At 35.9% G+C, this 21,901-nt stretch overlaps 1 protein-coding gene across 7 annotated transcripts; it reads right to left on the reverse strand.

The window, feature by feature from the left end:
• Positions 1-421: 421 nt before the first annotated feature.
• Positions 422-19,488, reverse strand: LOC117331691 (very low-density lipoprotein receptor-like). Of its 7 annotated transcripts, none has more exons than XM_033890529.1 (17): positions 19,375-19,483; positions 16,525-16,647; positions 13,794-13,913; positions 12,833-12,949; positions 12,615-12,734; positions 12,272-12,403; positions 11,685-11,816; positions 10,632-10,815; positions 8,540-8,770; positions 8,014-8,132; positions 6,847-6,980; positions 6,254-6,404; positions 5,734-5,901; positions 4,902-5,033; positions 2,623-2,634; positions 1,373-1,492; positions 422-549 (listed from the first exon to the last, which is right to left on the reverse strand). In XM_033890529.1, the coding sequence occupies exons 1-17, from the start codon at positions 19,445-19,447 to the stop codon at positions 482-484; spliced, it is 2,136 nt and encodes a 711-aa protein (XP_033746420.1). In that variant the 5' UTR covers positions 19,448-19,483; the 3' UTR covers positions 422-481. The 7 variants fall into 7 exon arrangements, 6 of the variants coding, with proteins under 6 accessions (XP_033746420.1, XP_033746428.1, XP_033746444.1 ...); XM_033890545.1 differs by lacking the exon at positions 2,623-2,634 and adding an exon at positions 1,982-2,027 and having other exon boundaries at positions 469-549; XM_033890537.1 differs by lacking the exon at positions 2,623-2,634 and having other exon boundaries at positions 19,375-19,482.
• Between the last annotated feature and the right edge of the window lie 2,413 nt (positions 19,489-21,901).

Here is a 21,901-nt window from a genome sequence, read left to right on the forward strand (position 1 = left end):
CAGTATTAGTTGGCTGTATTATCAAGATATAGATAAAACAAAACTGTGGTCAAAGAACTCGTTGTCGGAGGTGAAAATGGTTGTGTATTTTGTTTATGGTGTCTTCCTTTGCTTTTGTTATGTCCCATTCGAGTTCCACATTTCCTTTTGTGGATAGTTTAACTTACCGGTTACGACTACCGGTTAAAGCCCCGGTCATATTGTACCGGTAATGACCACGGTGTATCACGATTGTCCACAGTTCTACAAACCGGGGAAAACCGTACCATACCGTACTCGGTTTTGGAGTTCACGGTGTTACTACGGTACTGTTACGGTATGTCACGGTGACCCACGGTTTTAATACGACTGTACTTTGGCAAATATCATTGATTGAACATGATCTATATGACTTTTAAAATGATCCCAAAACCATTTAGTATAAGATATTATGGATATATATTTTATTTATTGACTCAAAAACATGAGAAAGGTACTATTTTTATTTCAAAAGTGAATCAAAGAATAGGCTATCATACAGTGGATCTTGTGTCGTTGCTGTTGATCTCCCTGAAAACAGAAGCAGAAAGCAATCATACATGACATATGAACAAATTCATATGAATATATCTATTTAACAAAGATATATGACAAAATATTAACAGCGTTCTAAAACGATCGCTGAGAAGACAGAAACTTAGATACAGAGATGTATAATTAAGTAACAAATACCGAGTCACTCCGGTAGAGTTCCATGCATTGGCATTTAATTGATAATTTAATCATTCAAAATTTGAGAGATAAAAGGAGGGATTTGAACTTTTTGATGGTGGAAATAGCGTTATATACGTAACATTCGGTATTGTATAATACAATCTATTCTTGCTTTCAATGGATCATATTTAATATTTATCGGATAACCCATTTAATAAGATCGAACACAGACTTTGAATGTAGACTGGGTCTTAAAGGGGTCATATCTAATGCTGTTGTCGAGATTTGCGATTAAGATCTACAAAAACTAATGCTTGAAAAGTGAAACAAATCAGGGAATTACAGTCAGTTTTAAACTTCCCGAGAATCAAACATTTGGTAGAACACCGAGAATTCAAAGAATTGAAAATAACATCTTTACAGTAAATTACAGTGCCATAAACTACTAATCACGAGATATTGGCGTTTTCATATCAATACTAATGGACTTCAGGGTCGATATAGAATCAACGAGACCTGAATGTTAGACAACATATAACCTTAAAGAGAATACCGACTTTTGATTCTTAATGTGTACATACCATCACTTCGCATTCTTAGGAATCAAGAAATATGCTATGCATCACATGAGTACTGATCAAATAATGATAACGTTATATGTGTAAAATTGAGTACATACTGCAATTTAATTCATCTGAGCCGTCCCAGCAGTCGTATTTCCCATCACACACCCATCCCTGGGCTATACAAGTGTAGTGTGTTCGACACTGGAACTCTCCTACCTGGCACCGTGTGTAACCTGTAAAACAGAAGGAAGGGTTTGTTAGGGTAACTACCACAGGGGCTTGGCACGAATGACACTATAATACAAAATGTACATATATATATGGATCATCATTTGGAAAATCGTGCCAAGCCCCTGTGTGCAGAATATACTTATATATAATTTGGTGTATATATAGATTTTTTATGGGTATGTATTTTCGTCCTATATTTGATTACCGCGAATGTAGTGAAATTAAATTCTTCGCGAATATTACAAACTATATAGTAACTAATAAAATGCACAATGCATTTTCTTCGTCTTTATCGGACTCTTCCGTGCCTGATTAATCATGTAAGGAAATAGATGGGAAGGTTCACTGGTCCGTAATCTGATAAATTATTATGGATACCGGATGGATTAAAGGAAGTTTAGAATAAGTGAGTGCATTCTGAACATTTGTTACTATACTCATAAGAATGAGTGTCTGGTGCTGACATGATTCATCTGTATATGATTAAATACCTTTTTATTTTGTATACTGTGTATTTCCACCACCAAATGTTATTTCCTGAAAATAAACAACACAAAGCAAAGCGCTTCACGATAACAACAAAGACAAACGCACACACAAAGCTTATATCCGCAAAATAATGTACGAGGATTAATGTTAATGTATTCACAAATGTACAACAATTTGGAGGCGTACTAAATTTAAATTACACTATCAAATGCCATCGATAAAAGAATGGTAGTGAAAATATTTTCATATATAAACATACATGTATATAAAAAGAAAACCTAATTATATATAAAATAAATATGTAGATGATGATGGATAAAATTGTGATTTATAGAAAGAAAACTCGCTGAAACTGGTACACTTGTATGTAGAATTTCAGTAACCATAATTGTACTCGATTTATATGCATTTCTCACTGACTGGCATGCTGTTTATAGTTCGATAGAGGGGAAATCAGACTGTAACTGGTTCTAGATCTATTGACGTATCATACTGTCAACGACTGTTTAGTACATATATTACATTCCTCGCTATCATTTCTGATCTCACTAAGGCTGACATAAATAAAATTATAGTTTAAACCAAAGCAGAAGTAAGATTTAAGATACAGCTGTGTAAAGTATAAGAAAAAGACATAACTAACCTGTTTTCAACACTTAAAAAAACACCGAAACGCGAAAAAATGTCCATTTCAAATAGCATTGCACCCTATCTATGTTTAGGAACAGACTATCTGATCATGTTTCGGGTACTTATAAATGTATTACAAGCTGGCGTAATTGAATCAAACAGAACACGTTGGTATTTACGAATGATTTTGACGTTAGTATTACATATTGAATTATATTTAATTGAATTATTTCAATGAGAGAATATCTACACTTTGTACATGTACATACCTGTATTAGCTACACTGTACAATATACTTCCGTCAGAATGTTTTCCTTTCAAACATTACCTCAATCAATGAATATGTTAAAGATTTGTCTGAGCTTTACACCTACATGTATATGTTTTCATATAGATGTTAACAATCCTAGCTTAAACAGTTATGTGCGTAGGTTGTGAAACTTTTCTAATAGGTTGATATACAAAGGTAAATAATTGTAATATCCCAAGATCTCTATTGTTTCGTACTACGACTAATTCTGTGCAGAATATTTTATTATAATACATGATTATTTGTGACATAACAATATTGGGTGTTAAAACATGTTATAATCAGTGTTACAACATCAAATACAATATGTATATAATACAGTATATATAATTACATTAATGTTAAGGTAGAAAGCCCCAACACAATACGTCAAGGTAAAGATCCCCAGCTCAAAACGTTAAGGTACATAGCCCCAACAAAAAAATATTAAGGTAGAGATCCCCAGCGCAAAACGTTAAGGTAGATAGCCCCCTTAAAAAATGTTAAGGTAGAGATCCCCAGCATAAAACGTTAAGATATAGAGCCCAACTACAAAACGTTAAGGTAGACAACCCCACTACAAAACGTTAAGGTAGAGGGCGTCACCACAAAATGTTAAGGTAAACAACCCCACCACAAAACGTTAAGGTAGACAACCCCACCACTAAAAGTTAAGGTAAACAACCCCACCACAAAATGTTAAGGTAGACAACCCCACCACAAAACGTTAAGGTAGAGAGCGCCACCACAAAATGATAAGGTAGACAATCCCACCACAAAACGTCAAGGTAAAGATCCCACCACAAAACGTTAAGGTAGAGAGCGCCACCACAAAATGTTAAGGTAGACAATCCCACCACAAAACGTCAAGGTAAAGATCCCACTACACAACGTTAAGATAGAGAGCGCCACCACAAAATGTTAAGGTAGACAACCCCACCACAAAACGTCAAGGTAAAGATCCCACTACAAAATGTTAAGGTAGAGAGCGCCACCACAAAATGTTAAGGTAGACAACCCCACCACAAAACGTTAAGGTAGACAAACCCACCTCAAAACGGTAAGGTAGAGAGCGCCATTACAAAATGTTAAGGTTAAGATCCCACTACAAAATGTTAAGATAGAGAGCGCCACCACAAAATGTTAAGGTAGACAATCCCACCACAAAACGTCAAGGTAAAGATCCCACTACAAAACGTTAAGATATAGAGTGCCACCACAAAATGTTAAGGTTGAGAGTCCCACCTCAAAGCGTTATGGTAGATAACCCCACCACAAAGCGTTAAGGTAGACAACCCCACCACAAAACGTTAAGGTAGACAACCCCACCACAAAACGTTAAGGTAGACAACCCCACTACAAAATGTTAAGGTAGAGAGCCCCACTACATGCCCACTGCAGATTTAATTTCAGGGAGTTGGTTTTTAAATTAGTTGCGTTATTATGACGTATATATTAGACTGGCCACCAGCCCCTATGGTTTTTTTTTATTAAGAATGGCCCTGCTCTATTCCAGTACTAGTACATGTATTTATCTCATATACAGTTCTGTTCTATAAGAGATGTCCTTGAAATCTGCAGAACGTATATGTATGAACTCTTCATATTTGAGTTCACCGGGACTCTCTACCTTAAATGTTAAATGAAATATGAGCATATCAATAATTTTCAAATATTCCCAAATGCATTCTATTTGTGTACAAAAAGATAAGAAAACCGAGAATTCTGAGAAATAAACACACAAATACTTACTTTATCTAGAATTTCATTTCCCCTTATATGTAACATTAATTATAACATTTCGTAAACTTCGGGACTATAAAAACGTGTTTTACTGTACAAGCAAATTACATGTATAATGAAAGCAAATTATACTAGTTTAGAAACACATATTGTCACATGTGCACATCTATAAAATGTCCCAGAAATAATTACAATGCTACATTTTAAGTAATTATTTCGGTAATTTTTTACACTTAAAAAACTAGAAACGAAACATTTACCAGATGTAGGAGTTAAGGAGCTGGTTGGTATTGTTGTTGACGTCACTGATGCTTGTGTAGTAGTAGCAGCACCGGAAGTGGTATAGTTCGTTCTGTTGATATCTGTGGTCCTTGAACTAGTCGAGGTCGTAGCTGGTATTGTTGAAAGAAAGGAATGAATGGTTCAGTGGTGCGTGCGGCTTTTAATTATGCAAGGTGTTAAAGTCTCTGATTTGCAGATGAAATAATTTGATAATACTAGTGTACAAACCAAGCTACAGTAAACCTTTCTGAGTGTATATAAACAACTTCATGAGTAAAGTTGGTGTTGTGGGATGTAGACAGGCCATTCTATGGACTAACATTTCCTCAGCTTACATCGTATATTAACAACCATGGTTATGTCAGTATGGTCACATTGCTGATAGTTTTTTGCTTTGCACATGAACATGTTCATTTTGTTTTAGCTCACCTGGTCCAAAGGACCGGTGAGCATATGCCGTGGCGCAGCGTCCGTCGTCTGTCGCTCGTCAACTTTACACTACTAGTCATGAACCATTTGGTGTCGAGTATCCTTGGGATGAATAAGAATCAGTTTTGTATGAACGGTTGACTATGTCAGTCTGATTTTGCCCTCCACATTTTGACTTAAAATCTGTTTAAATGATTTTAAATCTTTTAAATTTTTGCTTTCTTACAAAAAAAAGTCTCGTTTTATAAATTCTCATATGAAATGAAAAATAATTTAAGATCCCATATGTATATGCTATTCATAAAGTAGAATCAGAACTTTTGATTACTATAATTATTTTTGATCGGTCGGATCAGGTACTGTACAAGCTATCAAACATACCTGTATTTGTAGTAGTTGAGCTAGGTTTGGATGTGGTCGAGGTTATAGGGCATGCGCTGCCGTCTGGACATGCGCACGTATACTGAACGTCAGTTGATGGTGGCTTGGTGGGGCCAGGTAGACAAAGGTACTCGCATTCAAATTCGTTCGTGTAGCATATACTTGCCTCTTAAAGTGGACAGCAGATGAATTTGAATGAGTAAGTAGGGTTCACAAGTCAAAGAGAAGTCGTATTTGATAAACGGAAGCCAGCCAAAATGTTGAATTACATTACTTTTGGTATTTTTCAAGATGTGAAAGTTTTTGATGGTTGAAGTCAGTATAATGAAAAGAGTGTATTGTTTTATAGGGGGAAATATTCGAAATGGAGACAGCGTATGTGATATAAATATCAACAGTTGTGGTAGCAATTATTTTGAGGCGAGGAAATTATCATTATCATTATTTTGATGATTTTTTTTTTATATCAATTCTATGCGTTAATCATGCATTCTTCCATTGTACATGTGGAAATACTTACTTTGTCTTTGCATGGTTTTACTGTATACTTTCAACCCCATTGGTCGACTGATTGAGTCAGTCATCTCGTTAATGAATTGTGTCACTTGACCATCTGATTTTGTTACTCCAGTGATACCCCTGTCCATCCATGACGTCATATAAATGTTGAACTATAAATTCAAAAAAGGTTACTGGAAAGTGTATCGCAATGCGAGGTATCGAGCGACCAGCTGCTTTTTTATGGAAATGAATATATATTCGGAAGTTACTTTTATGATAAAATCATATGACATTTCGAGATTGCTTGTATGATGTAAATAAATGAAATATTCGGAGATTATTTGTGTTATGGATATATATGACATGTTCGGAGAGTACATTTTGTAATTATGTAATGGAAATAAATGACACATTCGGAGATTATTTATATGGTTGAAATATATAATATGTTCGGAGATTATTTGTATAACGTAAAAGTGTTTGTTATTTGTATGGTGGAAATATATGACATGTTCGGAGATTATTTATATCATGAATGTATATGATATATTTGGAGATAATTCTTATGATGAAAATATATAAAATATATATATCTTGGTGACCATAGCATACCTCAGATGTTGATATGGCGAAGCCATGGTTAACTTTCCCTCTGCTGATAATTCTTCTGTCACTTCCATCTGTTCGAGACGACTCGACTGTTTTCAACTTAGAATCAATCCAGTATAGTCGGTCGTCATAAAAATCTGTTAAATTAATTGAAACAGTTTTGCAAATCTAAAATATGTCCGTGCTAAAACAATGTTCGGTATAAAGCTCGCGTTATTATCAAAGAATGTCTCGATAAAAACACGCGTAGACATGTTGTACTTGCCTCAAATCCATTATCACGATTTGACTGACGGGAAAACTGGCACAATGTTTCGAGAGACTGGAAAGTTTTACGGTCAACATCATGATTTCATTTTGAAATATTCCATTTCTTTGTGCAATATGAAGTCAGACATGTTTGATGTTTATTAAAATGTCAGATGGTTCCGTTGTTACCACCCTCAGTATGAGCGTGTGAATTAACCTGGATTTACCTAAAACTTGCCGGTGTCGTCGAAGACGCCTACCCTCCCGGGACACCTGGTCTTATTCTCCTTGTTCTCTTGCAAGAGTTTCCATATAAATATTTTTATTGTATTTGTAATTAACTCTCGTTTTATCGATTTTGAGTTAGAATTATGGTTTCATTAATACCGTGGTCTGTGGTCCGTCGTCCGTCCGTAACCAATTCTTGTTATCGCCATTTTGTTAGACGTACTGGAAGGATATTTTACAAATATAACATGTCATTTTCCCTTGGCCCCTAGTTGTGCCTGTTTAATTTTGAGTCTGGCCGTGAAATCGAAATGTCGACAGACAGGCGTCCTATATTTTGATAGTTTGTTATCATTATTTCTGGGGAAGTACTAGTAGGCTATTTTTCAAACATGTATGTTATCCTTTGTCCCTAGTTGTAACCATTAAATTTTGAGTCTGTTCGGGAAGAAAATGGCCGACTGGCAGTCATCTTCGATTTTGAGGGTCTAAGTGTGATATACCTTATTTCTCAGAAAGTTGGTCTGAGCTCTTTCTCAGATTTCTGAAATTCTTGAATTAAGAACAGAGAAAACCAGTCTTATATAGATCCAATAAAGCTCATTCAATAGTGGGCTCCAAGATCTCTCCGGGATCACTTGTTATGTCGATAGTATCTGTAAATGGTGTATAGTGTATATAGTGTGATATTACCTAGCGTTACACCGTTTGGCCATGTCACGTTCTTTGATACGATGGTCTCTCTTTGTTGTCCGTTCATCCCTGCTCTTTCTATTTTGGCTGGCGTTCCCCAGTCTGTCCAATACATCCACCTGTAAATGTGCATATGATCCGTAAAGATAATAAGATCGTTAAAACATATATTCGTAAGATTTGTGAAAATGAACAACGAGACAGAACTGTCATTAAAACAAAACCGTAATTCAAGCTAAAAAACACGCGAGCAAAATATGGACATTGAAAGAAACGTGAAAAATAAAGGATACAGTATTTAGACAATGTGTTCCGTAGGAGTCAGCGTCCTCCGTTTCATTTACAACATCCACTTTTTATTCATAGATCAAACTCATATTAAGTCATGTTTTCAAAATAAAGTCCGGTCAGTGACAAAAATCCAGTCAACTTATAAAACCATGACATTGAACCAAGAGGGGATATGTTTATTAAGATCATATGTGTTTGAACATCTCGCCGAACACACCGGATATAGAAAGCTTACCCCGTGAATGGGTCTACAACGATAGCTCTCGGCTCATCTAGGTTAATTTGGAACAGTACTTTTCTCATTGTTCCGTTGTAGTTCGTGACCGATATTTCATTCCGGCCAGTGTCTGTCCAGTAAATCAAGTTATTGACCCAGTCTACAGCCATGCCGTCCGCTGTATCTATTTCTGAGTTTAAGACGGCTCTTTCGTCCGTAATCAAAGAAGAAGAATTGGGAAATCTTCCACTGAAATGAAATAGGTTCATTTGAAAGATAATTATAGACATTGACAAATAATGGAATAACCTGACAAGTCTGTTCCATAAGTTACATACGTAGTACATTTTATTTCTAAACATTTTCGGGTTTGAAATTATGTAAGTGTTTTCGTGGTAATATTGACCGGTCGTGCAAAAAAAGCTAGTTGACGAAGTGTTTCTAAAAATAGAAAAATAAGAATTAAGATGGGATTGTCCAACATGTGAAATATCTTGCACGCTTTTGAAACATGACAAGCAATAACTTTGATGTTTAGAATACAAAATCAGCATAAGAATTAGTGTATTGTGTAGTGTTCAAAAGATATAGTTAACTATTCAAAACTTAGTCTCTATCATTACATGTACAAGTTACTGCATTCATCGAGTGATTATCGAAAATCAAAAGTTACTTCATAATAAAACAATAATAGCCTTTTGATTTCGGTCAGTACCTGTTTTTATTAACTTGGAAAAATCATATCAACCTTGGACGATTTGTTTTCTGGTTACTAAAACCATGTGTCGACCTTTTTTTCTCTCTTTTTTTCTTTCTTTTTTTTTCACTCAGAGCCAAGAGGTTATGACTATCAGCTAAACCAAACTAGCCAAAGTCTATAATGATCTCGACTCTCTACAATTCTTACAATTTATACAATACACTACATGTTTCATACTCCATTGCTTACTTTCATTACTATTTCTTTTCGTACTTGCTTACATGCTCCTACCTTCAAATGCATGCATACATACATACATACAAACATACACAAATGCTCATTCGATCCGTTTGACGCCTATACAGTCGCAAAAAAAAAGACTCGATGACATACAATATACAGACACTTTGGCAGGCACTGACCGTCTTAAATCCTGCCACTGTCAGATATAAAGACAAACACAATTCACTAATAGCTTAACAAACAAACACACCATCAGTCCTATACACATATAAAAACATTCATACTTAACATAAGCACTTTTCAACATAAACTGAGAATTAGATTCGGTAACATGAATTAACGATGTATCATACAGCTCTCCTCTTAGGGCTCGTCTGTGAAGCTCGAAGTCTTGAGTGTTGAGGTCAATAGCCTCACAATTAAATTAATCTCTTAATGTTCAATACATTTATGTATTAGATTTCACAGTAACGCCAAGCAGATGTGAACATTCTGTATCGTGTCATTATCAAAATTAATTAAAAAGTGACAATCCTCGGTAGCAATGTTTATTACAGTTACCTGCAATCTCAAATGATTGTACACAAGACCCACCACTACAGGTGTTACTGTGTAGATGGTCATATTTACGGGGATTGATTTTCGCTGATGTATTTCGCGCTTATCAAATATAGCGCCAAAATAAATAGCCAGCGAATGTTTATTATATATGTATAGACGTGTTTACTGAAGAATATTCACAAAGCGTGGTCGCGCGGAATTATTAGATACCCGCGAACTAGATCTGGATGGAACAATGGTAAAATATTAGCACCGTGAAAATTAACAGCATAAAGTATACGTTAGACACAGACGAACTGTCTTAAAATGTGTCATACAGCTGTTTAGTCCTTGTATGTTGTATTGTAAACCAAAAAAAGAAATTTATTATTTTTTACCAGTGAAATATCAGAAATTATGAATTGATAAAAACTCATATATTCACTGAAATAAATATGCGATATTCAACGGAAAACCATTCGATGAACACTATGTAATATCATCTTCATTTGACCTATGTCAGTTTAAAATTGTACATCACATCCAGAAAAGTCATCAAATCGTGTGTTACCTTTAGTAGTGAAGGGAAAATAGAAATTTAAAAAATCTGTTCCCTATATATATTACCTAAATATACTAGATTGTTTGATATCTGTCCAAAACACATATCCATCTCCATAATCGTAATCCACGCCCACCATTGTCTGTGTTGTGCTGGAATGTGATATCCGACGGGACACCGCCTTTTTATTCTCACTGATAAGAGTGACCATCTTAAGACTGTTTCTGTCTGCCAGGATAACTGTTGTATCTGAAACCAATTACAGACTTAAATAAATAAAATAAAATAAAGAGTTCTTCTTCCTATTTGTTCTTGTCATTGTGACTTTCATATGATAATATCATGGCTGCTGACTACTCGGCGAGAGGAATGGGGGATTCAGATTCTGGATGGACAAAGCTTTTCTTCCCTCGTAGTATATTACATAACAATTTAACTTAGTTTATACTAGTTTGTGTTGATTGGAATGTTAAGATGGCGACTACCTACAGTTACATGGATATCCAGTGTTCACGAATCAACATATTTTAATGTATTAGAAAGCTGCTGTAATATATAACGTTTGGCAACATAAACCGTCGTCGTGGTTGACGTTCGTTCTGATTTAAACATTTATATTGCCATACATCAAAGCAAATATGACTGGGGACAAGTTATAACAACATTTATAAAGAACAAAGTCGTTACCTGTACATATGATGACATCGAATACACTGTTTCTTGATAAAGAACATATACTTTATCTTGAGAAATATATTGCATGTGATGTTATTTTTCACTCTACCCTTCCCAAATAGTCAAGAAAATAAATTATGGGAAATACTACCGGTGGCAAATCTTTTTATGTTAAGGTGAGTAGCAGAAAATAGAAAAGTAGAAAAGTAGAAAAGTGCAAAATTATTCGAAACTTTCCCAACATTAAACTGTGTTACCCTTTTTCTGTTATATACGAAAAAAATCTATGTACTAGAAGTTTCACCAATTTAACATGAAAATACTTTTGAAGGCCTGCATACATTCAAATATCGGTAATTCAAATGATGTTAAGTTAATGGTACTGCATTGTTTGGATCAAAAAGAATAATGGGAAAGGGTACTGGAGAGACTGATATTTTTACCTGGAGATAAACAACTAGTTTCATCCCTTCCGTTGAAACAGTCCTTAAGACCATCGCATTTCTTGGCAACGTTAATACACGTCTTGCTGTCACATTTAAACTGACTTTCTGAACACGTGACCTCTTTTGTACCTGTAGTGTGAAACAGAAGTTTAATTTTTTTGAACCGCTTTCTATTGTGGCATAAATTGTTATTTAATGAGATTATACAATGAAAAATAACAACAGCAAATTCAAGAACAAAAGAAAAACGGAGGAAAATACAAAACAGGGCAACATAGTGTTTGTGTTTTGATTCTATTTTTTTATTAGAAATTGGCATTAGAATATAACATGCGAGTACTCTTCACTTCCCGAAATAACACCCCCTCTGACTGCTGGTCCTCTTCTATTTCCTTGATTGGTAAGAATCTTACCATATTTTATTGCAATTTTATGCGTTATATAAGTTTGGCATTTGTTTTAAAGAAGATATCTTGGTAGTCTGTGGCTCGCTAGAGACAAGCGTTATGCCTTTAATAGATACAATTATTCAATAGACATAGGGTTTTAAAAAGGGAGATGGTAGATTTTGAGAGTTTACTCACAGTTCCTTTCATCGGCCCCATTTTCGCAGTCGTTCTCGCCGTCACAAACCCACGACCTGAGGATACACCTCTGCCTACTTGAATCACATGGGAACTGGTTTGGGTAGCAGGGCGTGCTAGTTACATATTTACCTGTATTTGTAAACAGTAATTTCATGTCAATAAAAACTAAATTGATTTATCTTATCTGAACAGGTAGTCTCGATGTAGTAGTAAAATAAAGGTTTAATTCGCGATCGTCTTGTAGCAGCAATGAAATGTCCCTTGTGTTGATGGAAGATAGCAAAATCATACATGGGTAATGGGAAATATTTAGAGAGTAGTTAAGTAAAACAATGCTTACAGTTCAGTTCGTCTGATCCATCATCGCAGTCTCTATCCCCATCACATAGCCATTTTATAGGGAGACATTTCCGGCTTGTTTTACACATTAACATGTCCTCCGAACAGGTATTGTTTGGACCTAACATAAATGTGAAATTCATATTCTATTTTATCATGTCATGAAATATTAGAATCTCCTATTAAGATATATTCCGTGGTAAATAAAACAATACCTACAGTTAACTTCGTCTGAGCCATCACTGCAGTCTCTGTCCCCATCACATAGCCATGCTTTCGCGATACAGTTCTTTGTTTTACACATAAACTGCTCGTCTGAGCAGGTTTTATTTGGACCTAAAACAAGTACATTGATTATTACCATGTATAAATAGCAGACGCTAATTAATCATATCATATAAAATATTATCATACTATTAATATGATGTAAGTAATGTATACCTTTGGTTTGTGGTATGTATAAAGCCGTGCAGTTTTCATGTTTAAAGGACAAAACTTCTTTTTTTTCAATGCTCGTGCTTAAAGAATTCATCGCCAATATAGCGAAAATTACATGCAAGCGAAATAAACATGTTATATCCTATGAAATAATACACAGGGGCTTGACACGTTCCTAGGACCCAGAATTATATATTTAGCCTCTAGGTCCGACCCCAAGATCACTTTAATTGAAATTCAAACCCAGAGTCCGATCCTCATATCCCTGATGATTGAAGTTTGATAAGTATAAGTGATATGTGGGTCATGATCATTATAAGTGATATGTGGGTCATGATCATTATAAGTGATATGTGGGTCATGATCATTATAAGTGATGTGTGGGTCATGATCATTATAAGTGATGTGTGGGTCATGATCGTTATAAGTGATGTGTGGGTCATGATCATTATAAGTGATGTGTGGGTCATGATCATTATAAGTGATGTGTGGGTCATGATCATTATAGGTGATGTGTGGGTCATGATCATTGTAAGTGATGTGTGGATCATGATCATTATAGGTGATATATGGGCCATGATCATTATAAGTGATATGTAGGTCATGATCATTGTAAAAGATGTTTTCTCCTTAAATCCAATAATTCCTTCCTAAGTAGAATTTTAGTTAAGACTTTCCTCCTTAATCTTAAGAATGGTGTCATTTAAAACTTGCTTTATTATATATAAATGCTTAAACTCACAGGTGTTTTCATCAGATAAATCCCCACAGTCATTTCCCCCATCACATCGCCACTTTGTGGGAATGCATTTTCCGGACTGACACCTGAATTCGTCGGGAGAGCATGTTTTATTCTCTGCACCTGGAAACAAGCACAGTTAATACATTACTGTATAGGATAAACAACATACCTTTATGTGTACTGTATAGACTTTGATCTGATGAACTTTTTATTACCTTTGGCCTAACGACCAATCAGTTATTTAACAAGCTTAAACAAGATGGAACATAAATAACTACATCACCATAGAAACACCAACATATGAAATATAAATATTGGCTATTCAATATGAAATATAAATAACGGCTATTCAATATGAAATATAAATATTGGCTATTCAATATGAAATATAAATAACGGCTATTCAATATGAAATATAAATATTGGCTACTCAATATGAAATATAAATATTGGCTATTCAATATGAAATATCAATATTGGCTACTCAATATGAAATATCAATATTGGCTATTCAATATGAAATATCAATATTGGCAATTCAATATGAGATATCAATATTAGCTATTCAATATGAGATACCAATATTGGCTATTCAATATGAAATATCAGTATTGGCTATTCAATATGAAATATCAATATTGGCTATTCAATATGAGATATCAATATTGGCTATTCAATATGATATATCAATATTGGCTATTCAATATTACACCACAATATTGTTCTCTCGTTTCTTTACCGATTATTTCCCTCCAGTTTCCTTATTTATTCAAGAGTTAAAGAATCGACTTCATGGTTTTTAGCTTTTGGTCACAGATAACATAATGGATTTGTTTGGATGATGGCAACTTTCTATAATGGTCTTCGTCCACCCACAGCGATTGCTTGTCGGGACCTTTCTGAAGCGCTTCAGCAATCAACTATAGAATGAACTAGAAAGAAGACTGTCCAATGGTGGACGGTATTGTAACCATAGAATGAACTAATAAAAAAGACCGTCCAATGGTGGACGAGATTGTAACTATAAAGAAGATTGTCCAATGGTGGACGGTATTGTAACTATAGAATGAACTATAAAGAAGATCGTCCAATGATGGACGGTATTGTAACCATAGAATGAACTATAAAGAAGACTGTCCAATGGTGGACGGTATTGTAACCATAGAATGAACTATAAAGAAGACTGTCCAATGGTGGACGGAATTGTAACTATAGAATGAACTATAAAGAAGACTGTCCAATGGTGGACGAGATTGTAACAATCAAGAAGACTGTCCAATAGTGGACGGTATTGTTACTATAGAATGAACTATAAAGAAGATTGTCCAATGGTGGACGGTATTGTAACTATAAAGAAGACTGTCCAATGTAGACTAATGGTGGACGGTATTGTACATGTAACTATAGAATGAACTATAAAGAAGACTGCCCAATGGTGGACGTTATTGTAACTATAGAATGAACTATAAAGAAGATCGTCCAATGGTGGACGTTATTGTAACTATAGAATGAACTATAAAGAAGATCGTCCAATGGTGGACGGTATTGTAACCATAGAATGAACTATAAAGACCGTCAAATGGTAGACGAGATTGTAACTGTAAAGAAGACTGCCCAATGGTGGACGGTATTGTAACTATAGAATGAACTATAAAGAAGATTGTCCAATGGTGGACGGTATTGTAACCATAGAATGAACTATAAAGAAGATCGTCCAATGATGGACGGTATTGTAACCATAGAATGAACTATAAAGAAGACTGTCTAATGGTGGACGGTATTGTAACCATAGAATGAACTATAAAGACCGTCCAATGGTGGACGGTATTGTAACTATAGAATGAACTATAAAGAAGATCGTCCAATGATGGACGGTATTGTAACCATAGAATGAACTATAAAGAAGATTGTCCAATGGTGGACGGTATTGTAACCATAGAATGAACTTTAAAGAAGACTGTCCAATGGTGGACGGTATTGTAACTATAAAGAAGATTGTCCAATGGTGGACGGTATTGTAACTATAAAGAAGATTGTCCAATGGTGGACGGTATTGTAACTATAAAGAAGACTGTCCAATGGTGGACGGTATTGTAACTATAAAGAAGATTGTCCAATGGTGGACGGTATTGTAACTATAGAATGAACTATAAAGAAGACTGTCCAATGGTGGACGGTATTGTAACTATAGAATGAACTATAAAGAAGACTGTCCAATGGTGGACGGTATTGTAACCATAGAATGAACTATAAAGAAGACTGTCCAATGGTGGACGGTATTGTAACCATAGAATGAACTATAAAGAAGACTGTCCAATGGTGGACGGTATTGTAACCATAGAATGAACTATAAAGAAGACTGTCCAATGGTGGACGGTATTGTAACTATAGAATGAACTATAAAGAAGACCTGTCCAATGATGGACGGTATTGTAACTATAGAATGAACTATAAAGAAGACTGTCCAATGGTGGACGGTAATATATATTATAACCATAGAAAATGTGTTCGCATATTGTTTAAAAGTTCGGGAAAACTGAACAGATATACAGGTATTATTTCAAATAAACGAGCTTGAATGTTTAATTTTATACTGCTAATTCTAACAAGAGTGAGAGTGACATGGTAAAGGCCATTTCAATGACACATTTGTCTAGCTATTTATAGCAATATTAGTGACGTACAGATAACTATCGCATATGTTAATTGAAAGTATATAAATTATTCTTACAATTTAACTCGTCCGACCCGGATTTGCAGTCACGTTCTCCGTCACAGACCCATGCTTTCGGGATACAATGATCGGAAGATTTGCCACATTTGTATAAATCCGGACCACAAGCTACCGCATCACCTGTACAATACCGGAACAGTTAATAAAAAATGTCTGATACAACATTCCACAAACTTTTGTCTAATGTTCCTAATAGTACCGAGATAAGACATGGAATGATGAAACTGATCTGTTTAATACGACCAGTCCCAACCGTGTCTCATCTTTGACGGAAGTTACAATTAATATAGGGTAGGCCTGAACCGTGTTTTATCTTTTTGGATTGTGAATGTCCCATGAGTCCGAATTTCTGTTTTTAAGACCAAGTGTGGGCCATGCCTTACATAACACTAACTGCTGGACTTAAATATATTTCTATTCACAGTTCATTTAGAGAGTATACTCCAATTTTTGTGCTAAAGCTCCATAACCAAAATATAACTCAAGTTAATCTTCATAATTTGATTTGCAATACACAGTCATGCACTGTGGAAATCAAATTTTATTGACGAACTTTTTTCTCTTAGAAATTATCACGCCGCTCAGTCAAAAGCGACTTTACAAAGAGCGACGTCATTGTTTACGTTATGGGGCGGTGTTTGTTACAAGACAAACGGCGACGTCATTGTAATGTTTACGTTATGGGGCGATGTTTGTTACAAGCAAGATTAAATTATCACATAATGGAGCTAAGCTTGATCCTGAGATGTCTCTTTTTGAGTCAGTAATCTGACGTTTATAAAACATGAGGACATATCCATTACGTGTACGAAAGTGTTATGTGTGTATGAATACCGGGGATGATTTCCGGTGACCTTAAAGCACTAGGAGCCGGAAGTCCATACAACTGTACGCCGGATGTAGCTAAGCGGTACTCCCTTACTTTAGTAGGTTCGTTCATGGTCCACCAGTTCACCCCCTAGCCCGAGTTTCCTCTGGCCCTTACACCATGTCTGGTGTAGGCCGCAGAGGAAACTCGGGCTATGCACCCCCTTGTAATTCACATGGACTTCGCACACACGATCCCCACGGTCCGTTTACCAAGTTACGTATTACAAATATACAAATACACGGAGCATGAGATTCACTTGTCGTAGTTAATATTGTTGGAGAAATGAGAATTATGATGAATAGTTCCAGCGTGTCTGTCCTAGCTATATAGTAGTATTACGTGCCACTTGTTGACTTTGACGATGTAAATCTTTACACGTTGTAAACAAAACGTTGTGGCTGCCAACACGGAGAGACATTATGTTGATAAATCTGGCATGAACGTGTCTTTAATTTCAAAGAACTTAATTTATCAGCGTTAATGTTCAGTGAAAACATTTACCTCTCATATATATCGTTTCGTAATATTAAGTTTCCACTCCGATAGTATAAGGAATATTTTAACGTATAACTGCTTTACCTTTTTACTTGATATTTCAAAAATTCCATAAACAGTAACCCAGATTTACGTCGGAATTTCGGTTTTAGAAGAAGTTAGAATCGGGATGTAAAACAATATATACACACATGTGTTTACGCCAATGAAACTTTTAAAAGAAATATTTTTCATTGTTGTTTAACACACAATGCACGGCTGTCGTTTGTCTTTTCACTTAAATGGATTTATTACCTTAATTAGCATTTAACATCAGGTAAGTGTGTTCTTGTTTTAAATGTCGTTGTTTAAAGAAAATAACTGTATAAATAAACTTAATATGCCTGACAGTTCTATCAGGTGTTGGATCGAGTTTGCAAAACTATGTCCACAGTTACGCGTCAAAAGACATTTTCACGAAATAAAGGCTTCGCGAAATATACCAATAACATGCTTACCGGTGTCTTTTCCCCAATTTTTCTTTATAAATACATGTATATTGTGTATCGAAAAATGTCTTCAAAATAGATATTCAGCATTTGTCTCAATAAAAGTACACTCGCCGAGCTCATTGAGCCGATGACATTGCTATGGACACTCTGAGAAAGTCATATGTCATTTCATATCATAGGTGTAATGTACATTGTATTTGTCCCGACACTTTAACACTAGTCCTCCACCTCTGGGTTGAGAGTTCGAAACCTACGTGGGGCAGTTGCCAGGTACTGATCATAGGCCGGTGGTTTTTCTCCGGATACTCTGGCTTTCCTCCACCTCCAAAACCTGGCACGTCCTTAAATGACCCTGGCTGTTAATAGGACGTTAAACAAAACAAACCAAAGTATTTATCAATCACTGTTATTGTTCCGGGATGTAAACACGCGAGGGGTCTTACGGTGGGAGGGAACCGGGATACCTGGAGAACCCTAACGTGGTCGGGCAGGTGACTCAATACATGTTCACATCCTATCGGGGAATCGAACCCCAGCCGCCTTGGTGAAAGCCAACCGACCACATACAGATGTATTATATACCAAAAAGTAGTTGTAGTATTCCAATTATAGGGACAAAGGCATGCCATAAGACAATGTAAATTGTTGTTTACCATTCAATGTCTAAGAGGCTACATAATATAATACTGTAAAGTACCTCCATACACCAAACTTTATTGAAGTTGATTTGTATTTTACTTCCAACGCTCCCTTTTCATGTACTGGAACTCATACCTTAAAATGGATATGTTATTGTTTGCTACGTAATAAGTCTATACTCCAATAGTCCAAAACTACTTTAGACAATACAATTGAAGCACAACAACATTAATATAAAATGAATGTTTTAAACGTTTTCAGAAACAAAACATTCTCATTTGAATTACGAAATCCTACGATGAAATGAGACTTTCCTCAAAGAGAATCATTCGGATAAAAATCTCATCTTACCTGACTCGGAGAAGTAAACAGCAAGGATAAGGAAGAGGAGGAGAGTGTTGAATATGTACGTCCCGACCGCCATGTTAACAGTACACTGGTAACACTTTACTGAATCAGTGGTTCGAGGAGTTTCCGGTTCAGACTTACAGTGTCACGAGTGTGTTGGTGGTTAACTAATTAAACATGTATATAATGTTTTTATTTATATAGTGTATAACAGCTTACGGAGTTTCGTCATTATTGCCCAATCCACCTAGACTTGACTTTTCTTGGAAATGCTGACTTGTCATTAGCTGAATACGATAATTAATTTATTATAATTTCGAGTTAATTTTAGAAGCAATGCAATATATTAAAATGAACGAGTTTAGTCCTAGCCATTTGTTCAGTGATATTATGATTGTAGGAAGCCTTTTACTGTGACGTAATGGTAGTATAGAAAGTTGAAAAAAAAAGATTAACGTCGAAAGTTATTTTATAGGAGTTGGAAAATTTAAATTGTTGAGGTATCTAAAAAAATATTAAAAAAAAAAAAAAAAAAAATGAATTGTTACTTAACACGTTGTTATATGTATATGATTTACCTGTCTATCCTGGAGTGTCTTCATCACAAAAGCTTTTTTTCTGATAAAGATGTCCTTTAAATGCTCCGACTGAAAATCGCACAAATCAAAATCGTATTAGCGTTCTCGATTTGTGGAATACAACCAGATTAAATCTATGTAATAGAATATTTCAGCACTAGTTTACTCCTCTCTTGAAAAATAGAACTTATAAAATACTAATGCAATTTTCATTTTATTTACAACACTCGCGAAGCGCTCTTAATGTAAGAGCATTAGGGGTCTTATTGTTAAAAATAATGAATACCCGGACAAAACCCGCCTTCAGTACGTGGTCGGGCAGGTGATCCCATACCTGTTCACGTCAGAACAAGGTCAATTTTGCATAGCAAGAAAGACAACTTTTTTTAGATAATACAAGGGCGATAACTCATATATCCTTAATTAAAAATGCATCGCTATGTATCAATTTTCCGATTTTTGTCAAGATTCCTACGAAGTTTCTTCAGAATAAGACTTACGTGATTTTATCAGTTTAGTGATGCTGAAAATACACTCTTTGACCGTCACCAGCCCCTCAAGCCATCGGGGGTCGGGTTTTACTAAATAGTTGACTATATGATATATTCGCAGCCCCAACTCCCATTGATCATATATATATATATATTTGTATAAATATAAAAGACATGGAATAAAATTAAGACCTGTGGTTTCGTGGCCCGGCTAGGACCCTTGCTGGTCAGAAACTTGCCAAATAGACATTGTTCCCGAATGTGGTGTACGACCATCGTTATAGGTACAGGACGTTTGTGATCATCAATACAGTACAGATGTTCAGTTTTTGACATTTTTTTCAACTGATTTTAAAGCAAAACTTCTTCAGCAGACTGAAAAAAGCAACAATATTTTTACTCCAATATTAATTTTTTTTTATGAATTTATTTCTTGAATTATGTTTGATAGAAAATCGTTCATAACCACTGTTGATGGTTGAACTATGACGTCATTACATTGTTTCCGTTACGTCATTCAGTTGTTTTGAACGTGGAACGCCCCCTTATGACCCTGACTGTTGTTGTATCCTTCACACTGGTCCCCTATGACCCTGACTGTTGTTGTATCCTTCACACACGTCCCCGTATGACCCTAACTGTTGTATCCTTCACACACGTCCCCGTATGACCCTGACTGTTGTTGTATCCTTCACACACGTCCCTTGTGACCCTGACTGTTGTTGTATCCTTCACACAGGTCCCCGTATGACCCTGACTGTTGTTATATCCTTCACACACGTCCCCGTATGACCCTGACTGTTGTTGTATCCTTTACACACGTCCCGTGTGACCCTGACTGTTGTTGTATCCTTCACACACGTCCCCGTATGACCCTGACTGTTGTTGTATCCTTGACACACGTCCCCGTATGACCCTGACTGTTGTTGTATCCTTGACACACGTCCCCGTATGACCCTGACTGTTGTATCCTTCACACACGTCCCGTATGACCTTGACTGTTGCTGTATACGTCACACACGTCCCCGTATGACCTTGACTGTTGTTGTATCCTTCACACACGTCCCGTATGACCTTGACTGTTGTTGTATCCTTCACACACGTCCCCGTATGACCCTGACTGTCGTTGTATCCTTCACACACGTCCCCGTATGACCCTGACTGTTGTTGTATCCTTCACACACGTCCCCGTATGACCCTGATTGTTGTTGTATCCTTCAAACACGTCCCCGAATGACTCTTACTGTTGTTGTTTCCTTCACACAATTCCAAGTATGACCCTGACTGTTGTTTTTTCTTTCACACGCGTCCACACATGGCCCTTGCTTGGTAAGGACGTTAAACCTCGTACACACTACAAATAAACAAACAAAAGGTTGAGAGAATCTTCTGTGTTGTCGAAGACTAATAGAATCTGTCACCCCTTGGGAGTGAGACAGGGGAATCTCAACCCGAGGGGAA

This window comes from Pecten maximus, chromosome 1, assembly GCF_902652985.1.
Source record: "Pecten maximus chromosome 1, xPecMax1.1, whole genome shotgun sequence".
In the NCBI taxonomy this organism is placed as follows: Eukaryota; Metazoa; Mollusca; class Bivalvia; order Pectinida; family Pectinidae; genus Pecten; species Pecten maximus.